The sequence below is a fragment of the Myripristis murdjan genome, chromosome 4, assembly GCF_902150065.1.
Source record: "Myripristis murdjan chromosome 4, fMyrMur1.1, whole genome shotgun sequence".
Lineage (NCBI taxonomy): Eukaryota > Metazoa > Chordata > Actinopteri > Holocentriformes > Holocentridae > Myripristis > Myripristis murdjan.
Genome location: NC_043983.1, coordinates 18295512 through 18311674, shown reverse-complemented (window position 1 = coordinate 18311674; position 16163 = coordinate 18295512). Strand labels below are relative to the sequence as shown.

The following is a 16163-nucleotide window of genomic DNA, read 5'->3' as shown; positions in this document are numbered from 1 at the left end:
TGGCTGATTGGTGTCAAGGTGTTAAAACAGATAAACCAACATAATGTGTGAGGTGCTGTCGAATAAAACTGAACTGAATGCAGCTCATCTGGTTGCCAAAACACATTAGAATACCCCTTTTTACCACTGATAGGCTAAATCACTTTTAAAGCCCCTGATTGAATCCCCTCTGAATACTGAGTGAGAGGATTAAAACTGAGAGAATAATTCAGCTATGATTATTCCTTTTCATCTTCAGCAGCTTTGTTCACAATTAAAGATTCAAATAGAGGCTTTAGAGAAGACATGGATTGTAAGAGGAACTTGATATCATATGCATAATCTGATGCCAGCAAGAGAGATTGCTTTAGTGTCGCTCGTCTTTAGATGATAAATTGAAAGCTGAGAAACTGACAAAAAAAAAAGAAAAAAAAAAGACAGAATTACATAATGTTGCCCCAATCGCTATTTTAAGTAAGACCTGGAAAATGTCAGTGTCTTCTTTTTAAACTGAAACTAATGCTTACTGAGATAGTGGTTTGCCTGTCAGTGTGGTTGGGCAGCATTAGTAGGAGAAGCAGGTTTGAAAAGGTTAAAAACACAGACTGGCTGCAAAAACCTTGAGGCAACCTGTTCCCCTGGTTCCCCCCTCTGTCACTGAATGTGCTGTGGGACTACAAGGTGAAGTGGCTCAAAACAGATGTCTTTTTTTACCTACAAGTGATAAAATGTACAATATGTCTGTAGTGCTTCTCTGGTCGACTGACTACTCCAAGCACTTTGCACAGGTCTGATTTTTTAAGGATAGTGTGAACACAAGAAGAGATTTGGGCCATTCTGATCTTAAATCAGACATGCATCTGAGTCCTGCAGATGTGGAGCATGCTCTGCCATTTGTTCACTGAAGGTGACCCAAAACAAAATACAGAGGACAGTACCAATGACAGGGAGACAGTAAGGTGGCAAAGGGAAGGAGCTTCAGTTCAGTCCTCTGTCTTTTTACGCTCAGCCTCACAGCTGCGAAAACAATCTGAAAAATGAAAGGCTGCAGCTGATTTTTCATTCATTGTGATGGACTTTTTTTGTTGTTGTAAATGTGTGCATGTGGAGTCATGGCAGAGATCGGTCCACTGATGTTAGATATGGGTCAAACACAAAGATGAATGTGAGCAGACAAGGCAGAAAGGTCAGATCTGAACTGGGTCACTTTCAGCTGCAGTGTGAATGTAGCCCATGTATTGTCAGTGCATTGCCGAAAAAGACCACACAGGTTCAGTCAATGTAGTATAAATTAAGATCTGAAAAAAATCAGCGTTGGGCAAGAAAGGATTTGTCAGAGAGAAGTGTGCTGCTGCAAGGCGTCTCTGGCTGCTTGTGGAAAACAGTAAAGGGTATAAAGTGAAAGTACAGCAGGTTCGATTTTGGATTAAGCAGTGTTAAACGTTTCACTGGAGAGTGAAGAGAAAACAAAGTTTCTGACCATCAGGAAATCAGATGACAGTTTCAGTGCATTTTGAGAATCTGCTGCAGAATATAACACTGTTAATGATGCAATTTGCAAGTGTATATTTTTCAGGAATTTTAACTTTATTAGGATTCATATTTTCTTCAACTTTGGTCATGATACACCTCTTGAATAAAGAATGGTAGTGTTTCTTTCTGTGGGCTACAGTCAGATTTATTTAGTGAGCATCAGCAGATGCACATTACCTGCAAATGCATGCTGTTAAATTCAGGTGCGGTTTCCTCCTGTAATTTTTGGGCAGTTTTGAAATGAAAAGTTTTACCACTAGCTGAATCTGAAATGCATTAGCTGGTTCTCTGATATCACCACATAATCAAGACAATTTAGTTATCACTCATGTTAGATGAATAAGTCACAGCGTAACTGCAGCATTTAAATATTCTGTGTCAAATTATCCTGAATTAATACTTGCTTTATGCAAACATGCTCCAAATGTACAAAAAATTCAGGATTTGTTAACAGATAATTGTATGGCTTTAGCAGAAAACCAGATCCTGCATTCCACTTTCATGCGGCTCAAGCAAAAATGAGTCAAAGGGTCACATTCAGGCTATCAACAATAGGGCTGGGTTGTGAGAAAATTTATTTTCAAGAGGGTCCCTAGAGAGAGAAAAAAAATATCAGTGTCTTAAGAGTACTCTTTCTAAAGAATCTGAACATTGAATGAAAAACAAATATTAAAATAGAAAATAATCCCATTTATCTACTGAAGTGAGAAAAAAAACACTGAATAACTGATCCCTTTTGACATATGATGCAAGTTAAAAAATAAAATTTCTTCCAACTAAAAACAAAATGTAGTTGACAATGTGAAAGTTGTACCAATTAAATATTGTGTTATGTCCAAAGTCTCATTTATAGGTAGGGTTTTCCTAACGTTCAGATTTGACTTCGCCACAAGCATTGCATTAACATTTATTTATAAAGAGAAATATCACATGCTGTACAGAATATATAAAAAGGAAAAAACAGGCAATCCCAAAATAAAAATTAATTTGAAAATAATAATAAAAAAAAAAACAACACTTAGGATTCTAGAGTTTAAGCATTTTTCCTCTTGGTGTACCCTCATCTCACGTGATTCATTCCAGCATTACACCAAACACTGACATCATCACACACTTGACTATAATTTTAATCTTGCATTTGTCATGTGATAATGTATGTTAGAACATGGAAGCAGCTGGACAAAAACACTTGTTGAGATCAACACAAATTAACAAGTGAACAGTCCATTAGAACTATATAAAGCTCTCACAGTATTTTCTGTAGTTTTTAAAAATGTCACAAAGCATTAAGTCAGTAATGGGTTGAACAGATCGAGCACATCCCAACTCTCTTATTTTATGCAGGTAACTGGAAAATTACTAGTGGACAGAAGGGTATACATGGCCATTCATGTATATGCATTTCACAATGGATGACAATATTTTTCCTCAAGAAACATGAGCAATAAAAAGGGCTGGAGTTCTGGTCGAATCGAGTTCCGGCAAAGGGCTGTGAATTAAGACCCGCTCTCCCCCCGGTCAACTAGCGGCTCGGATCAAAGCCTCGGCCTGATTGTGAAGTGAAATCTTTTTTAAGTAGTAAACCCTTTCCTTGTAATGTAAACAGGGTATATTTTCAGGGATCTGTTTTTATTATTTTCTGATCCGTTACTCGTTTTTGTTTTTTTTTTTTACAAAACAATAACTCAGACAGTTGCAGTTTCAATACAGTCAGGCTCAGCGACGAAGACTGGGATTGGCAATTTCAGTCAGCAGAGAAGTTACAGTGTCGGAGGCTTCAGCCCGTACTTCCTGGCCACCTCTGTCTGGGCATATGCTGCATCACATAATGAGTACAAATGGGCCATCTCCATCTCTGATTTGGCTAGGTTAATTGCCTTGTTGAACATTTCTATTGCCTTGTCAAGATTACCCCTGGAAGGAAAACACCATGGTTATTTCAAGCCCTTTAAGAAGCCATACAATGGGTGGTTCAGGTGGTTCACATTAAAAAAAACATAACAAAAACTTGATCTCACCTCTGAACTTCAATGGTTCCCATAGTTTCATAGGCAAAGTCACATTTGTTGTCAATCTCAATTGCCTTACTGATGAGCTCGAGCCCCAGGTCGAGATCTTGTTTCCACTGAAGCTGCAACAGGCTGGACACATGTTGAACAATTACCAACATGTCTGACTTACATGTACATGTAATTAGAGGTATTGGTTTCACAAAATGTCTATTGAGGGGAAACAACAAAAGCACACACATGGACTGAAAACAAAATAAAACCCAGCCTCCATTTATTATGGCGACCTCTAGGGAGAACTGACTAGTGATGCTGACATCTGCCAAGATACATGCAGTTGGAGGTGGACTGACACACACTAAAGTTCTGGTGAACTTCCAGTGTGATTTATTTTGCAATTAAAATGCTTCCAGTGAAATGTCAAGAGGCACAACGGCACAATTTTAGTCGTATTTTAGATGCATGTCAGATTAAGCTTGCTTCCCCAAACGATTGGGTGCAATTCAAAACCTAACCGGCACATGTTGGTTTTGTGAACGACCCAACAGCACATAAAATTGTCACTGGATTACCATCACAATGCTCACAGAAGCACAAAGAAGATTTTCATATTTGACTTTGATGAAGAATCAATAACAGTTAATTTAGTGTTTGTTTTCACAGCTACAGTTACACAGTTAGTGTAATAGTCAGTAATTACAGTACTGCAGCTGCTGCCCACACCCCTTTTAAATGGTTTTCTTCCCCCTTGCCGCTACGTGAGAAACTCATAGACTTGCTTTGCATTCAAACAAACAAAAACAAAAAGTCACCTACCCCTTGTGGACATATGTGGTAGCATTGTCTGGTTCCAGGTCAATACACTTGTCGTACATCTCGTCTGCTTTTCCAAACTGTTGCTGATCAGTCAAAGCCTGAAACACAAAACGTTCATGCTCTAAGGACGAGAACAGATAAAACCTAACTGCCACTCAGCACTAAAAACACTAAAAAACTATTCATACTGTTGGTTACCTCTGTCCAAAAATACAGCAACCTCTTGATTTACTAAATTTAATGAAGGGATTTAGCTGAGTAACAAGCACAAAATGCTTACTGCTCATTTTCCAAGTATGAAGCAACCACTGATCTGTCTAAATATGACAAATTTTCTAATGTGTACCTGCGCGTACAGAGCATAGCCCTCAGCACATCTTGGGAACCTTCTGATGACATCCTCAAAGCCGTCCATCGCTGTCTGTACTTGGGCTGGGTTGTTTCCGGTATACGCTTGTCTGTACTGAACATCAAAAGAGCAACAGAAACTCATTGGCTAATCATGAATAAGTTTGTTATGTGCAAAGGGAACATTTGCACATCACTTGAACAATTAAGCTTAAACACAGGTAATTTTTCTGCAGCCAACATAACACAGTGCAAACCTCATTTTGATAGAGTCTTAACTTACAAGAGCAAAGCATTTCTGTGCTTGGGCTAGAGCCGAGTCAGGCCTGAGGAGAATGCACTCGTCAAAGTCCCCGACTGCCTCGTCCACCTGGTCCAGCAGGATCTTCAGCTGATAGAAAATACAGAACGTAATTAATGCGGGCATCCCAAAAATGTGTCTGGAAGCATCTCATGACCTCCTTCATGTCGTACAAAAGTACTCTGTGTCCCGTGTAAATTCAAACATTTAATTAGTAACTGTTCACTGAAGATGGATCAATTTACAACTGAGGCCATACCTGACCCCTGTGATGGTAGACATCAGCGTTGCGTGAGTCGATCTCGGCTGCCATGTTGAAGTCTTGTGTGGACAGCAGCGGCTGTTGCTGCTGCATGTACATGCTGCCACGCTTGATCAGAGCGTTAGCCCGCAGCTGTGAAGGTATAGGGGAAAAAAAACACACAAACACCCACTGTGTTAACTACCTGCCAGGAAATGAAGAAAACGCAATTTTCCTATTTTACAGTTTTACAGTTCTTCATTCAGAATTGTAAAACTACCAACCATAGTATATAGTGTGTTGGGTTTATATAAGCCAAAGCTTAATTATTTAGCACTTGGCTGTGCAATCATTTTTCAGAGAATAGGAGAATGCTATTCACTCACTTTGGGTAGTATGCATGAGGCTTGTTTGGAACAACAGTATTTTGGAAATTCTATTGTATTAGAGCACAACTTCACAGGAATGTTGGAGCATGTTTTAAAATCGAAATAGATGTAAAATACAATCATCTCAAGATCAATGAATTCACAGCATTACAATCATAAGCTGTCTGCAACTACATTTTTTGTAGGCTATCACTGTATTATTTTTCCAGCTACAAAAAGGAAGGATGTTGGCACACTTAAAATCAGCCTTTAATAGGCATTTTAATTACCTGGACAATCTTGACTAAGAACAGGTTTATAAAGTCAACAGTACCTTCACATTTGCATCCTGCATGTTGATGACCCGGTCCAGATCAGGCTGGGCAGCAGTAGCATTTCCAATGAGCAGGTAAAATGTGGCACGCAGCAAAAGGGCCTCTGCAGTGTATCGGCCACTGGACTCTATCTCCTTGGTGCATTCACTGATGATTTTGTCATAGTTCTCCTCCTCCATGTACTGCTTGGCCTTCAGGTAGCCAGAGCTGAGGAAGGGAAGGAGCAGATCAGGAGGTGTGTGTGTTTACCAGGTGATTTTAGCGATAAGAAAATGTGAGAGAGAGCTGTATCATCAGACTGTTCCAAGAGACCAAGGTAAGAAAGGCTCCAGCACCTGATAAACTGCTGTCATTGTATTCTAATGTAAGAAGATGCAGTGTATATATCACAATGTGTTGTGTTTGTAAGAAGTTAAGTTATTCTTTATTGATCCCGTGGGAAACTGGACTTCTGCATTTAACCTATCTCGTTTTTTTTTGAGAAATTTTTTCTCGCCTGCTATGAGGATTAAGTCAGGGCATGTTCTCCTGTTTGTAGTAAACTTGCGGGCATATAAAACCCCTTGAGACTGTAAACAGTGATGTTGGGCTTCAAATAAATTTGAACTTGAAGTATTAGGAGCAGTGGGCAGACACTGTGCAGAACCCTGGGGCCAAACTCAAAATCTAAGCCAGTGCTTTGGTGAAGGGCACTTACAGGATGAAGACATACATCACTTGCTTAGTACTCCACAAATATACATATTGCTGTGCATACTCAATATTTGCATTTTTTGTAGATATTAGGGTAATTTAAATTATGACCCTTAGGTCTGACTCAGGAGTTATTCTCAAACTAAATCATCCGCTGGAACTGATCTCTATTTGGATTGTGGACAACTGTACTTTTATTCACAACTGTAATATTTATTTGGCAGGTATGCTAAGTAACTCAAGGCCAAGAAAGGAATTTTCATTGTCTTTACATTTTTCTCCCCAGGGGGGCCACAATAGCATGTTAGAAACAGCCAGTATGCTGGAATGTACTCAAGTGTCTTCAGTGCGATGAGGAGAAAAACAACAACAACAACATCGAATCAGCTGTAAAATGCTGCACTGATGAGATCATCCTGATGAGGAGAATTCACATGCATGTCACAAGTATGCACAAAGAACAAAACTGTAACTGTGGCAGCGGACTGGGGGCGGACACAACTGTCTACTGAAATTACTTGAGAGAAAACATGAGCCTTTATCTAGTATTTCTTATTTCCCAACTATAATGTATGTGTGGGAAACATTGGCTCAGTGCAGCTTTGTGCAGAGGGGCATCTAGGAACATGTTATCGAACCAAAAGTGGATGAGCTATGGTGGCAGAGGACCTTGCAAGGTTCCACTTCTGTCGACTAAGAACAAAAACATGCAGCCTGAGTGAAATGGAAAAAATATGTCTGGTGCAGCAAGAGACTGCTTTCTGTTGCAAGTGAAAGTTCTAATTTAGCTTGAGAGGCACAAACACATTCTGCTAGTGCAATTATGTTAAAAAATGTTTGATTCACACCCATTAAGTCAGTGCCTTATTAAATCTAGGTATTGAAGAAATTCAGCTGTTTTAGAGGCAAAAAGGGGATCCTACCTGGTACTGACTAGGTGTATAAGATAAAGTGGGTAATGTGTGTATTTTCTGACCTCTCAGTGACCTCAGCAGCCTCGCCCTCCTTGTCCTTGTCTTCATCTTTCTTCTCTCCCTTCTGCAGCGGCTGGGAGATGATGTCATCAGTGAATGAGCTAAAGTAGGACTTGATGAACTGAGGAGAAGGCATCAGCGGTTCACGATTCTGAAAGGTAAAACAAAAAACAAACGTTATCCATGACAAGCTGAGAAGTAAAAAAAGATCAATCAAGTCTCTATGAGTGTAAAGTTGTGCTAATACCTTGTATTTCTCTTTGGCCTTCTCTTTTCCCAACAACTTCAACACCTTGTCTGCTAGCAACATGCTCTGCTGGTTCTGGAAGGCCTCGAGAATACAGACTGCTGTGACATCTACAGGAACACAGATCGTACAGAAGAAACTGTCAATTACTTGGTCCTGATTGCAGAAATAATGATAAGATTGACTGAAAATTGTACATAATTGTGCAAATCAAATTCTACTTTAGCTCATTAGCTGATGATATCATCTCCCACCATCCTTGCAGTCATTTATTGAGTAAAGAGCTCACCACAGCTTCACCAAGATGCTAAGATTTGATTCATTTCTTTTCAAATCATTATAAAATGAATACTTTGGATGTTTTTTGGTTGTGTTGATCAGAGTGAGGAAGGATATCACCTTGGTCTTAAGTAACATCTGGTGAGCATTTGTGATTATTTTGACACTTTATAGACTAAATGGTTAATTTAATAAAATAATATTAGTCAAAAGACTTACTGACAATCTTAAAATTAAGGCTGCAGTTTTCATTAACTTTTAAAGAATAGGTGAGAGTCTCACCTTCCAGGCACTCCTTCTTGTTGTCTAGTCTTTCCAGAGCTTTGGCCCTCCTGAACAGAGCCTTGACGTAACGTGGGTTCAGTTCCACCGCCTGCGAGCAGTCCTGCACCACCTCTACCCATTTCATCTAAAATGATACTTCTTGTTATTTTACAGCAATAATACACGACTTGATGCATATATTACATCACCCAGCCCGTGGTTTTGGCACTCAAATTCATTTAACACTTCTGCTGGAAGTCAGGTTCATTACATTTGAACAGGAATCTGTGGACACATTGTCTGTGATGGTGGTGCTAACCTGCTGTTCGTAGGCTGCTGCTCTGTTCTGGTAAAACGTTGACAAATCCGCCTTTTGGTCTGAGGGGCAGAGGGCAATGGCCTCTGTGTAGCACTGGATGGCCTGCTCATATTTAGCAGCCTTGAAGTACTTGTTGCCCTTGTTCTTTGCTGCCTGGGCCCGGTCCAAAGGGCTCTAAATGAGAGGGGGAAAAAGCATATTTTTTGGTTAAATGGTTTCCTCTGTCAGACTACAAAAAATAATGGTTAAATTGTCTTATGAATGAAGTACAACTGTAAAAAACAGGCCAATAAACTGATAGACTCTGATTGTGTCAAAAAGTAAAAGTCCTTTATTGGCATGGTGCTACAACCAATGAGTTTCAACTACATCGTCATCATCAGGGTACGAACAACATACAAACATCTGTGAAACTTAAAAGGTCACCAGTGACTACATGACATACCTTGACCCGTGTCCGGGTGCCACTGGTTGCTGTCCCGTGTTAAAGTATTCTTACTTTTTGTCAATGAGTGCCTCAGATTATTGACCTGTTTTTCATAGTTGACTTCTTTCACAAGACAGTTTAATGTTCATTTTTATTGTCTTGTATTGGAAGAGCACTTGACGGTATTTTATATTCGCTTTCACTTCTACCATTTTCTCTTGTGTTTGACCCAGTGCAGTACTCCCTGTCCCTTACTCTCCAGTATCTCTGTAACTCAAGAGCCTGTAGACTGTGTCTCTAGTCTCTGCATATTTAAGTGTCCCTCATACTCCTTACAAGGCAACAGGTTTAGCAGGTGATCTGAAAACATGGTATCAGGGTAACATCCAGGCAATCAGAAAGCCTAAACATTCCAGATAATACTCATTTAAGTTCAACCACTGTGATATTCCAGCACAACCTTACTCAACAACCTTGAATTAGGGCTGGGCAATATATTGATATTATATTGGCAGTGTGTTACATGACTAGATAACGGCTGGGAATTTGGACAAGGCATCACACCATGATAAGGGATAAGCGCTGCCTTTTCCTGGTTTTCATGGCTGCACTACAGTAAAGGGATGCAATATAGTCACAAAATGGAGGTATTCAGTCATTGACTACCTTTGTGATATTTCATTTTGTCCATATCACCAGCCCTGTCCTAAATGTGAATAGACTTCTATAACTTAGATTTGACTGAGAGTACGATATTTAAAAATTTAGTTGATCAAATGTGCAACTGGCCAAATAGAGCAGTGGCTGATTACAAGTGTTGATCAATACCAGTCAAACCACCGTTCATCTTGATAGCTGGTGCCATTTCAAGCTTTCAAAACAGCCAAGCCATTCCAGCTGCTTTGTTCTGTTTTAAAGAAAACACAGGTAGCCAGGCCGAATCTAACTGCATGAGTACTGAACTCGTCTGCAGTCTATTTGAGCCTGGCTAATTCACCTGCATTTCAAGCTTTTGATTGCTCAAGTGCTCTCGTTCATTTGGTTTCCAATAACTGATCATAATAACCCCACCACATCAATGGAACTAGGTTAATGCTCAGCTTTTATATCTGTTCTTCTGGTAAACAATATTTGCTGTCTGAAGCTCTCCTTAGCCAAATACAGTTACTGCTTTCTCCTTCACTCTCCCAACATAAGTGTTAAGTAGGGTTTGATCGATGGATGATATCATCTTCCATCACTAGTGGCTTACAGCCATCAACCATTGAACCCCCAACCATCGTAACACTGATTTAAAAGCTCTCTAGTCCAGACAAAAAACGTGACAATTCCAGTGTCTCTGTTAAACCATACAAAAAATGTATTTATCCAAACACTCAGGGCTTGCAAAGCATAAATTGGCATCCTGTCATCCCAGGCACAGGAAAAATGTGTTTTGAACAGACCAACATCTCAGGCACAAAAGGGGAATTTGGGTATTTTATTATCATTATTTGCCTTTAACTTAGAAAATGACAAATTGATTCAAAAGCACATCACTACAGCTACAACAAGTCTTTTCAACCAAAGGCGCTGACAACAACTGAGCATCTCCTCTCTTGCTGTTAGCTTTCCCCTTAACTGGCTGAGAAATGAGAACCATTAAAACTATAATAATTCTGAAATGTCCACACAGAAGCAATCAATCTATAAGGTGCATAGCTTGTGGCAACAATGAAGAGGTAAATTTATTTTAACGCATAAAAATTGATTAAAATCATCTGTGTGCTGCTAAAGCTACTTAAAGCTTAATAACATTGGAAGCTAATTCATAGTCTGTCTCAGTATAACTTCAATATTAGCTAATTAGATGTGCACCAAGTTAATCCTAATTAGCTGTGTTGTTGTAAACAAAGTTACTGAGTAAAGTTCTGGCAAAGCCGCCGACAACATACCAGTCAGCTCCTCCTAAAAGCAAAAATTTTTTTTGTCTGTTGCTTTTGCAAAGTGCGCCACAAGGAAATAGTTTGATTTGCAAAAGGCCCACATCAGTTCTACTCATAACACTACTACAAACTAGTGAGGGCAGGGCTGCCATGAACTGATCGCATACAGGTGCCTCTACATTTCTTTAGCACCCAGGAGGAACGCCCTCTCTCTCTCTGAAATTACCCGTGATAGGTCATAGTCTAGATTTTCTAAAGCTTGAATACACAGCCAAAAGGAGGTGCAGAAGTCTATTTTTTTGTTAACTCAGACCTCTTGAATTACAATATGCTGGAAAAGCTAATATGGATTTTTTGATAAAAGTTCTGTGTTTGAATTATTGCTCAAGAACTGCAGGCTATGTGGCCTAATGTGGGGCTGACCGGTGATCCAAATGTAAATATGAGTTATTTCTCATGACAAAAGTTATCATTTTAACCATTTTGAAACAGAGAGTATTTCCTGTTTTTGTGTTTTTCATTGATGGGACTTACATCTGCGGCGCGTAGCTGAAAAACTACCTTCATCTGATCATGTTGAAAGGAAAAAAGCAAAAAGGCAAAACAGCAGCGTCACTTCTCTGTTTTACTGTCCCAATATAAGAACTACTGCATATAGATTGGTGATTAAAAATGAAGACAAAAAGCTAGAAGACATCAAACAGTTGTTTTGTGTAATGATACATTTGTTTTCTATTACCTGACAGCCACCCGTAAGCGTGTATGTCTGTCTCACCTGTAACACGGTGCATTCAATGCTAACACCAGCCCCGCCCCCCTGTGATATTCCCCCTGCTAAAATGGATGGCTAACGTTACCTTTCCAGCAGGATAAACTAATACACCCAAGTAATATACAAGTTAGAAAATCTCTCTCACTAGTGCTGTCGTGTTGCGGCACCTAGCAGCTGACCTGACACACCTTGCCCCCGCTCTGTTTTCTCTGTCGCACCTTGTATTAAGCGAGGTCGACATTTTGAACCGGGCTAACCTCGCCGCAGCGCTAACGTTAGCCTCCGAGCGAGCTAGGTTAGCTAATATCGGCTAACACCCAGCACTCGTGGACGGAGGCTGCTAACATGCTAACATGCTAACGGCTAACTGACGTTCAGGCAGCTAGACAGTTGGTGTCCTTGACTAGACTTTAACGGCAAACGCGGTTTAGACAAAAACGCTACGCAAGGCACAAAACTACCACCCAACCAGTGGTACTGGTCGTGTCAGAGCGGAGTGGTGAGGCTTCGGGGGGACAGTACCATGTTCTCCTGCTCCCTGTTGCCCCTGGCCGCGCCGTCTTGGCCCTGCACGGGGCTGGCGCTGCCTTCTGGAGTTTTCCTCTCCCCGCTGCCTTTCCCTCGCCGCTCCTTCGTCCGGCTGCGGTTCCACAGGTACACAGCCCCGACTCCCAGCACTATCGGGGTCCCCACCAACAGTGCCAGCTGCCAGCGGGGTAGTCCACTCCCGGACTGCGGCTCGACTGGCTTTGAAGCAGCCATAATCAACCACGGTTACAGCTAATCTTTGGCTACTACCTGACGCCGCTGCCGCCTCTTCTTCTTCTCGTGCTGTGTGAGGTCACGAAGACACCGCGGATTCATGGGATACCGGCGGTGACTCCACATGGTGTTTCTTCTTCTTCTGATGAGTTCCCGGCAGGCTGTTCACTGACAGACAGCTTAATGCTGCTCTCCACAGACAAGGATTTGTCATGTATCCTATTTTTTAAATACTTGAATGAAAACATTTTAGGATTGCTCTACCAATTAAGCTGGAATTTGTTTCAGATGAGAGAGAAAGATGTAAACCCACATATCTGACAGCTCTCTGAATAACAGTGGGATTAAACAACACTAGGTGGAACAAACTCTAACTTGCACCACTGATTATTAAAATAAATGAAAAGAAACTTAGCCTCATGCATTTTAGTTCATTTGTTGCTATTGTTTTATTGTACTAGACCCGAATTGTACTTTAACCTCTGTGGACCGCTACACTGCTAGCATATGCCAAAAAATGTCAAAGCGAGACTTGTGAAACTTGTACAGTAGTTGATGATCTACCCATGAAATAAAATATTGTGTAAAACTTGTATTGTAGTTGATGATCCAGTCATGTAAAAAAACACTTTTTAAAATATACTTTTTTTTCATGTGAAGCAGCCACTTTCTTTCTTGACCACCTAATAGGAACGCCCTCTCTCTCTGAAATGACCTCAGATCGGCTAAAGTCTCCTGACATGGTCGAGATTTTCAGAAGCTTGAATACACACCCAAGAGGAGGTACAGATGTCTATTTTCTCAGACCACACAAATTATAATATGTTAAAAGGAGTATTATTACATTTTTGCACTGACACACACAAAAAACTGCCTCCTCGGCTTGCTCCCATAGTCCTGTTTGATTTTAAATATATTTTTACACTTACACTTGTTAGGAAATGTATTGAGTAGCTGAAACACACTTATCAGACATAAAATCTAAAAAAATGAATCATGTTTTTCAAACTGTGAGACCACCAGCCCACCTCATCGTGCTTTATGTCCATATTGTACTGACTGTAGCCACCAGATGGTGGTGCTGCTTTCTGCTGCTTTCTGCTGCTTTCCAGAATGTGTTTGCTGTCGCCCAGCACATGAGCCAAGAGCTGCACATGATGTGTCCTCTGCATGTTATATGTGTGTCCCTGCACGTGTTTGTTAAAGAGTTTGGTGGAAGATGCCCTTTGTGTTCACCAGAGGCGGGCAGTATTTCTCTAATATTTGAAATACTTATTACAATTACAATTAAACTTTATTTGGTAGTTGAGACAGCTGGAAAAAAACTCAAATGTAATTTGCAACAAGATGCTTTAGAGTGAAGTAATTTTGTATTTTCAAAATATTCAAAATACTTTTTCTGTGGCTCATAAAAAAGTAAATAAATCTTAAATGAAGAACAATACACAAGACACACACACACACACACACACACACACAGTGATTTTGAAAGCCCAAACAACTCACAGTATTTCCATAAACACTTGCAGGCCAGCACAAGTTTCCTGGCACAGTTGTTGCTTGTGAGTAGTGATGTTCTCAGCTCTCATGCTGCGTTGAGGAAGCTTATGTACAAATCTATGTGTTAATTAACTGATTCAAAAAATGAAATCATAATTGACACAACGTACTCATCCTGTTTTTGGAAACACTGGATTAAATGCTTGTATGCGTTTTGATCACTGTGCACTTTTGAACTGCCATGCTTTTATATTTTTGTGCTGTTGTCTTTGTATTGTATTTTTTATTTCTCTATTGCATATTTTCTATATGCAATAGATCCATATCAGTACTATGCATATGTACTGATATGGATCTATGTGTCTGAAATAAAGTAATTTGAAACTGAACTCTACTCAACTGAACTTGCTTTACTAGGTAGCAGTTTCCCCCTCATGGTACCGTGAAGCCCCCACAAGGTAAATAAATGAGCAAAAACAAAAATGAAAGCATCAGATTGAAGAAATGGCTGCTTCACATGAACAATACTAATGTAACTAAGAGATTCACTGAAAAAAAAATGTTATGGATAGAATTTCAACTATGATACAGGCTTCACAAGTTGCACAGAGACTCTGAACCTTGACAGGCTGCAGCCTCGACGCCACCTTTACTGCACATGCGTCCCGCTAAACACCCCTGCAGGTTGTAGGGAGTGACCAAAATTTGCCGTGCATGGCCCAATGCGGCAGTTCAATCACAGTTCTGACAAAAAAGGTAACACTCCAAATGTATAATTGCTATGCTTTTGAATCTATGCTTTCTTTGTTCTATAGGTACATTTAGATGCTGAATATTTCTACAATGCTCTCTACAGTGTATTACTTTTACTTAAGCAGAAGATCTAAGTATGTCTTAGATCACATCACATTTTAATCTACCTCTATAAATATTGACATTTAGTGTGATTTTCCAAGCGTTTTACATTTGTCTGTAGAATATCTGTCTGTCCCTGAACACCTCTATGTATCTCTTCTTTTCTGTCTCAGTGGCCACTAGCACTACTGCCACTACACTACACCTGAGCCATCACCCCAAATGCCATAGCAACCCCCTAGCAACCACCCCAAATACGATAGCAACCACCTACCAATGCCTTAGACAGCACCCACAACACCCTAGCAACATCCCAGAAAACCATAGTAACCACATAGCAACCCCCCCAGATATCATAGCAACCACCTAGCAACGCCTTAGCAACCACCCACAACACCGCAGCAGCATCCATAGCAACAAACCCAGATACCATAGCAACCACCTACCAATGCCTTAGCAACCACCCACAGCACCCCAGCAACATCCATAGCAACACCCCCAGATACCATAGCAACCACTTAGCAACACCTTAGCAACCATCAGGAACACCACAGCAGCCACCTAGCTATGCCTTAGCAACCACCCGCAACACTATAGCAACTCCCTGGCAATGCGCTAACGACCATCCCCAACACCCTGACAAACAATTAGCAACACCTTAACAAATACTTATATCTCCACAAAATGAATGAAAGTCCATATCATATCATGTCATCATACCGACCACTTATCAAACGCTTGCAACCAGTCAAAACACGCGTAGAGCAGCAGCCACAATAAAAAAATGTGTAGTTTAAATACTACCACTACTACTAATAATAGTAATAATACATCATAAAAATTCAAATGTTCTGCCATTTTGTACAAAGTCAGAATGCCCAGTGTTACAAACGTATTTTCCTGTATTTTGTAAACATAAAATATTTGTGTTTATATCTTTACACATTTTCTGGCGCCATTATTTTGTATTTTATTTTGATAAACTTATATTTTGTAACAGGATACATTTTATGATGTATCTTTTGCCGTCTCTGGTGTTCACAATATATCAGTGCTGCTGCGATGTTTATTTGGATTATATAGGCCATCTTGTTTTCAGATTGTGGGAGTGTTTCCATCACGGCACCAACCATCTAGATCTGATCCTAATCAATGTGGATTTATCATGTGAGCTTCTGTGTGTGTGTGTGTGTGTGTGTGTGTGTGTAGCCTGCTT

The 16163-nt window shown here is 40.2% G+C and overlaps 1 protein-coding gene across 1 annotated transcript; it reads right to left on the bottom strand.

Annotated features, from left to right (window-relative positions):
- Positions 1 to 1548: 1548 nt before the first annotated feature.
- On the bottom strand, positions 1549 to 12708 carry tomm70a (translocase of outer mitochondrial membrane 70 homolog A (S. cerevisiae)). The gene is made up of 12 exons (XM_030049893.1): positions 12353 to 12708; positions 8707 to 8880; positions 8406 to 8532; positions 7845 to 7954; positions 7600 to 7748; positions 5930 to 6137; positions 5246 to 5380; positions 4969 to 5076; positions 4684 to 4800; positions 4338 to 4435; positions 3531 to 3653; positions 1549 to 3426 (listed from the first exon to the last, which is right to left on the bottom strand). The coding sequence occupies exons 1-12, from the start codon at positions 12590 to 12592 to the stop codon at positions 3273 to 3275; spliced, it is 1743 nt and encodes a 580-aa protein (XP_029905753.1). The 5' UTR covers positions 12593 to 12708; the 3' UTR covers positions 1549 to 3272.
- Positions 12709 to 16163: the final 3455 nt, after the last annotated feature.

Bases quoted from the DNA above. Each gene is read 5' to 3' on its own strand.
- tomm70a (XM_030049893.1), bottom strand. From the start codon at position 12,592: ATGGCTGCTTCAAAGCCAGTCGAGCCGCAGTCCGGGAGTGGACTACCC. The intron at 4,801-4,968 runs GTAAGTTAAGAC...TTTGATGTTCAG, and splicing joins CACAGAAATGCTTTGCTCTT to TACAGACAAGCGTATACCGG. The intron at 4,436-4,683 runs GTACACATTAGA...TTTGTGTTTCAG, and splicing joins GCTATGCTCTGTACGCGCAG to GCTTTGACTGATCAGCAACA.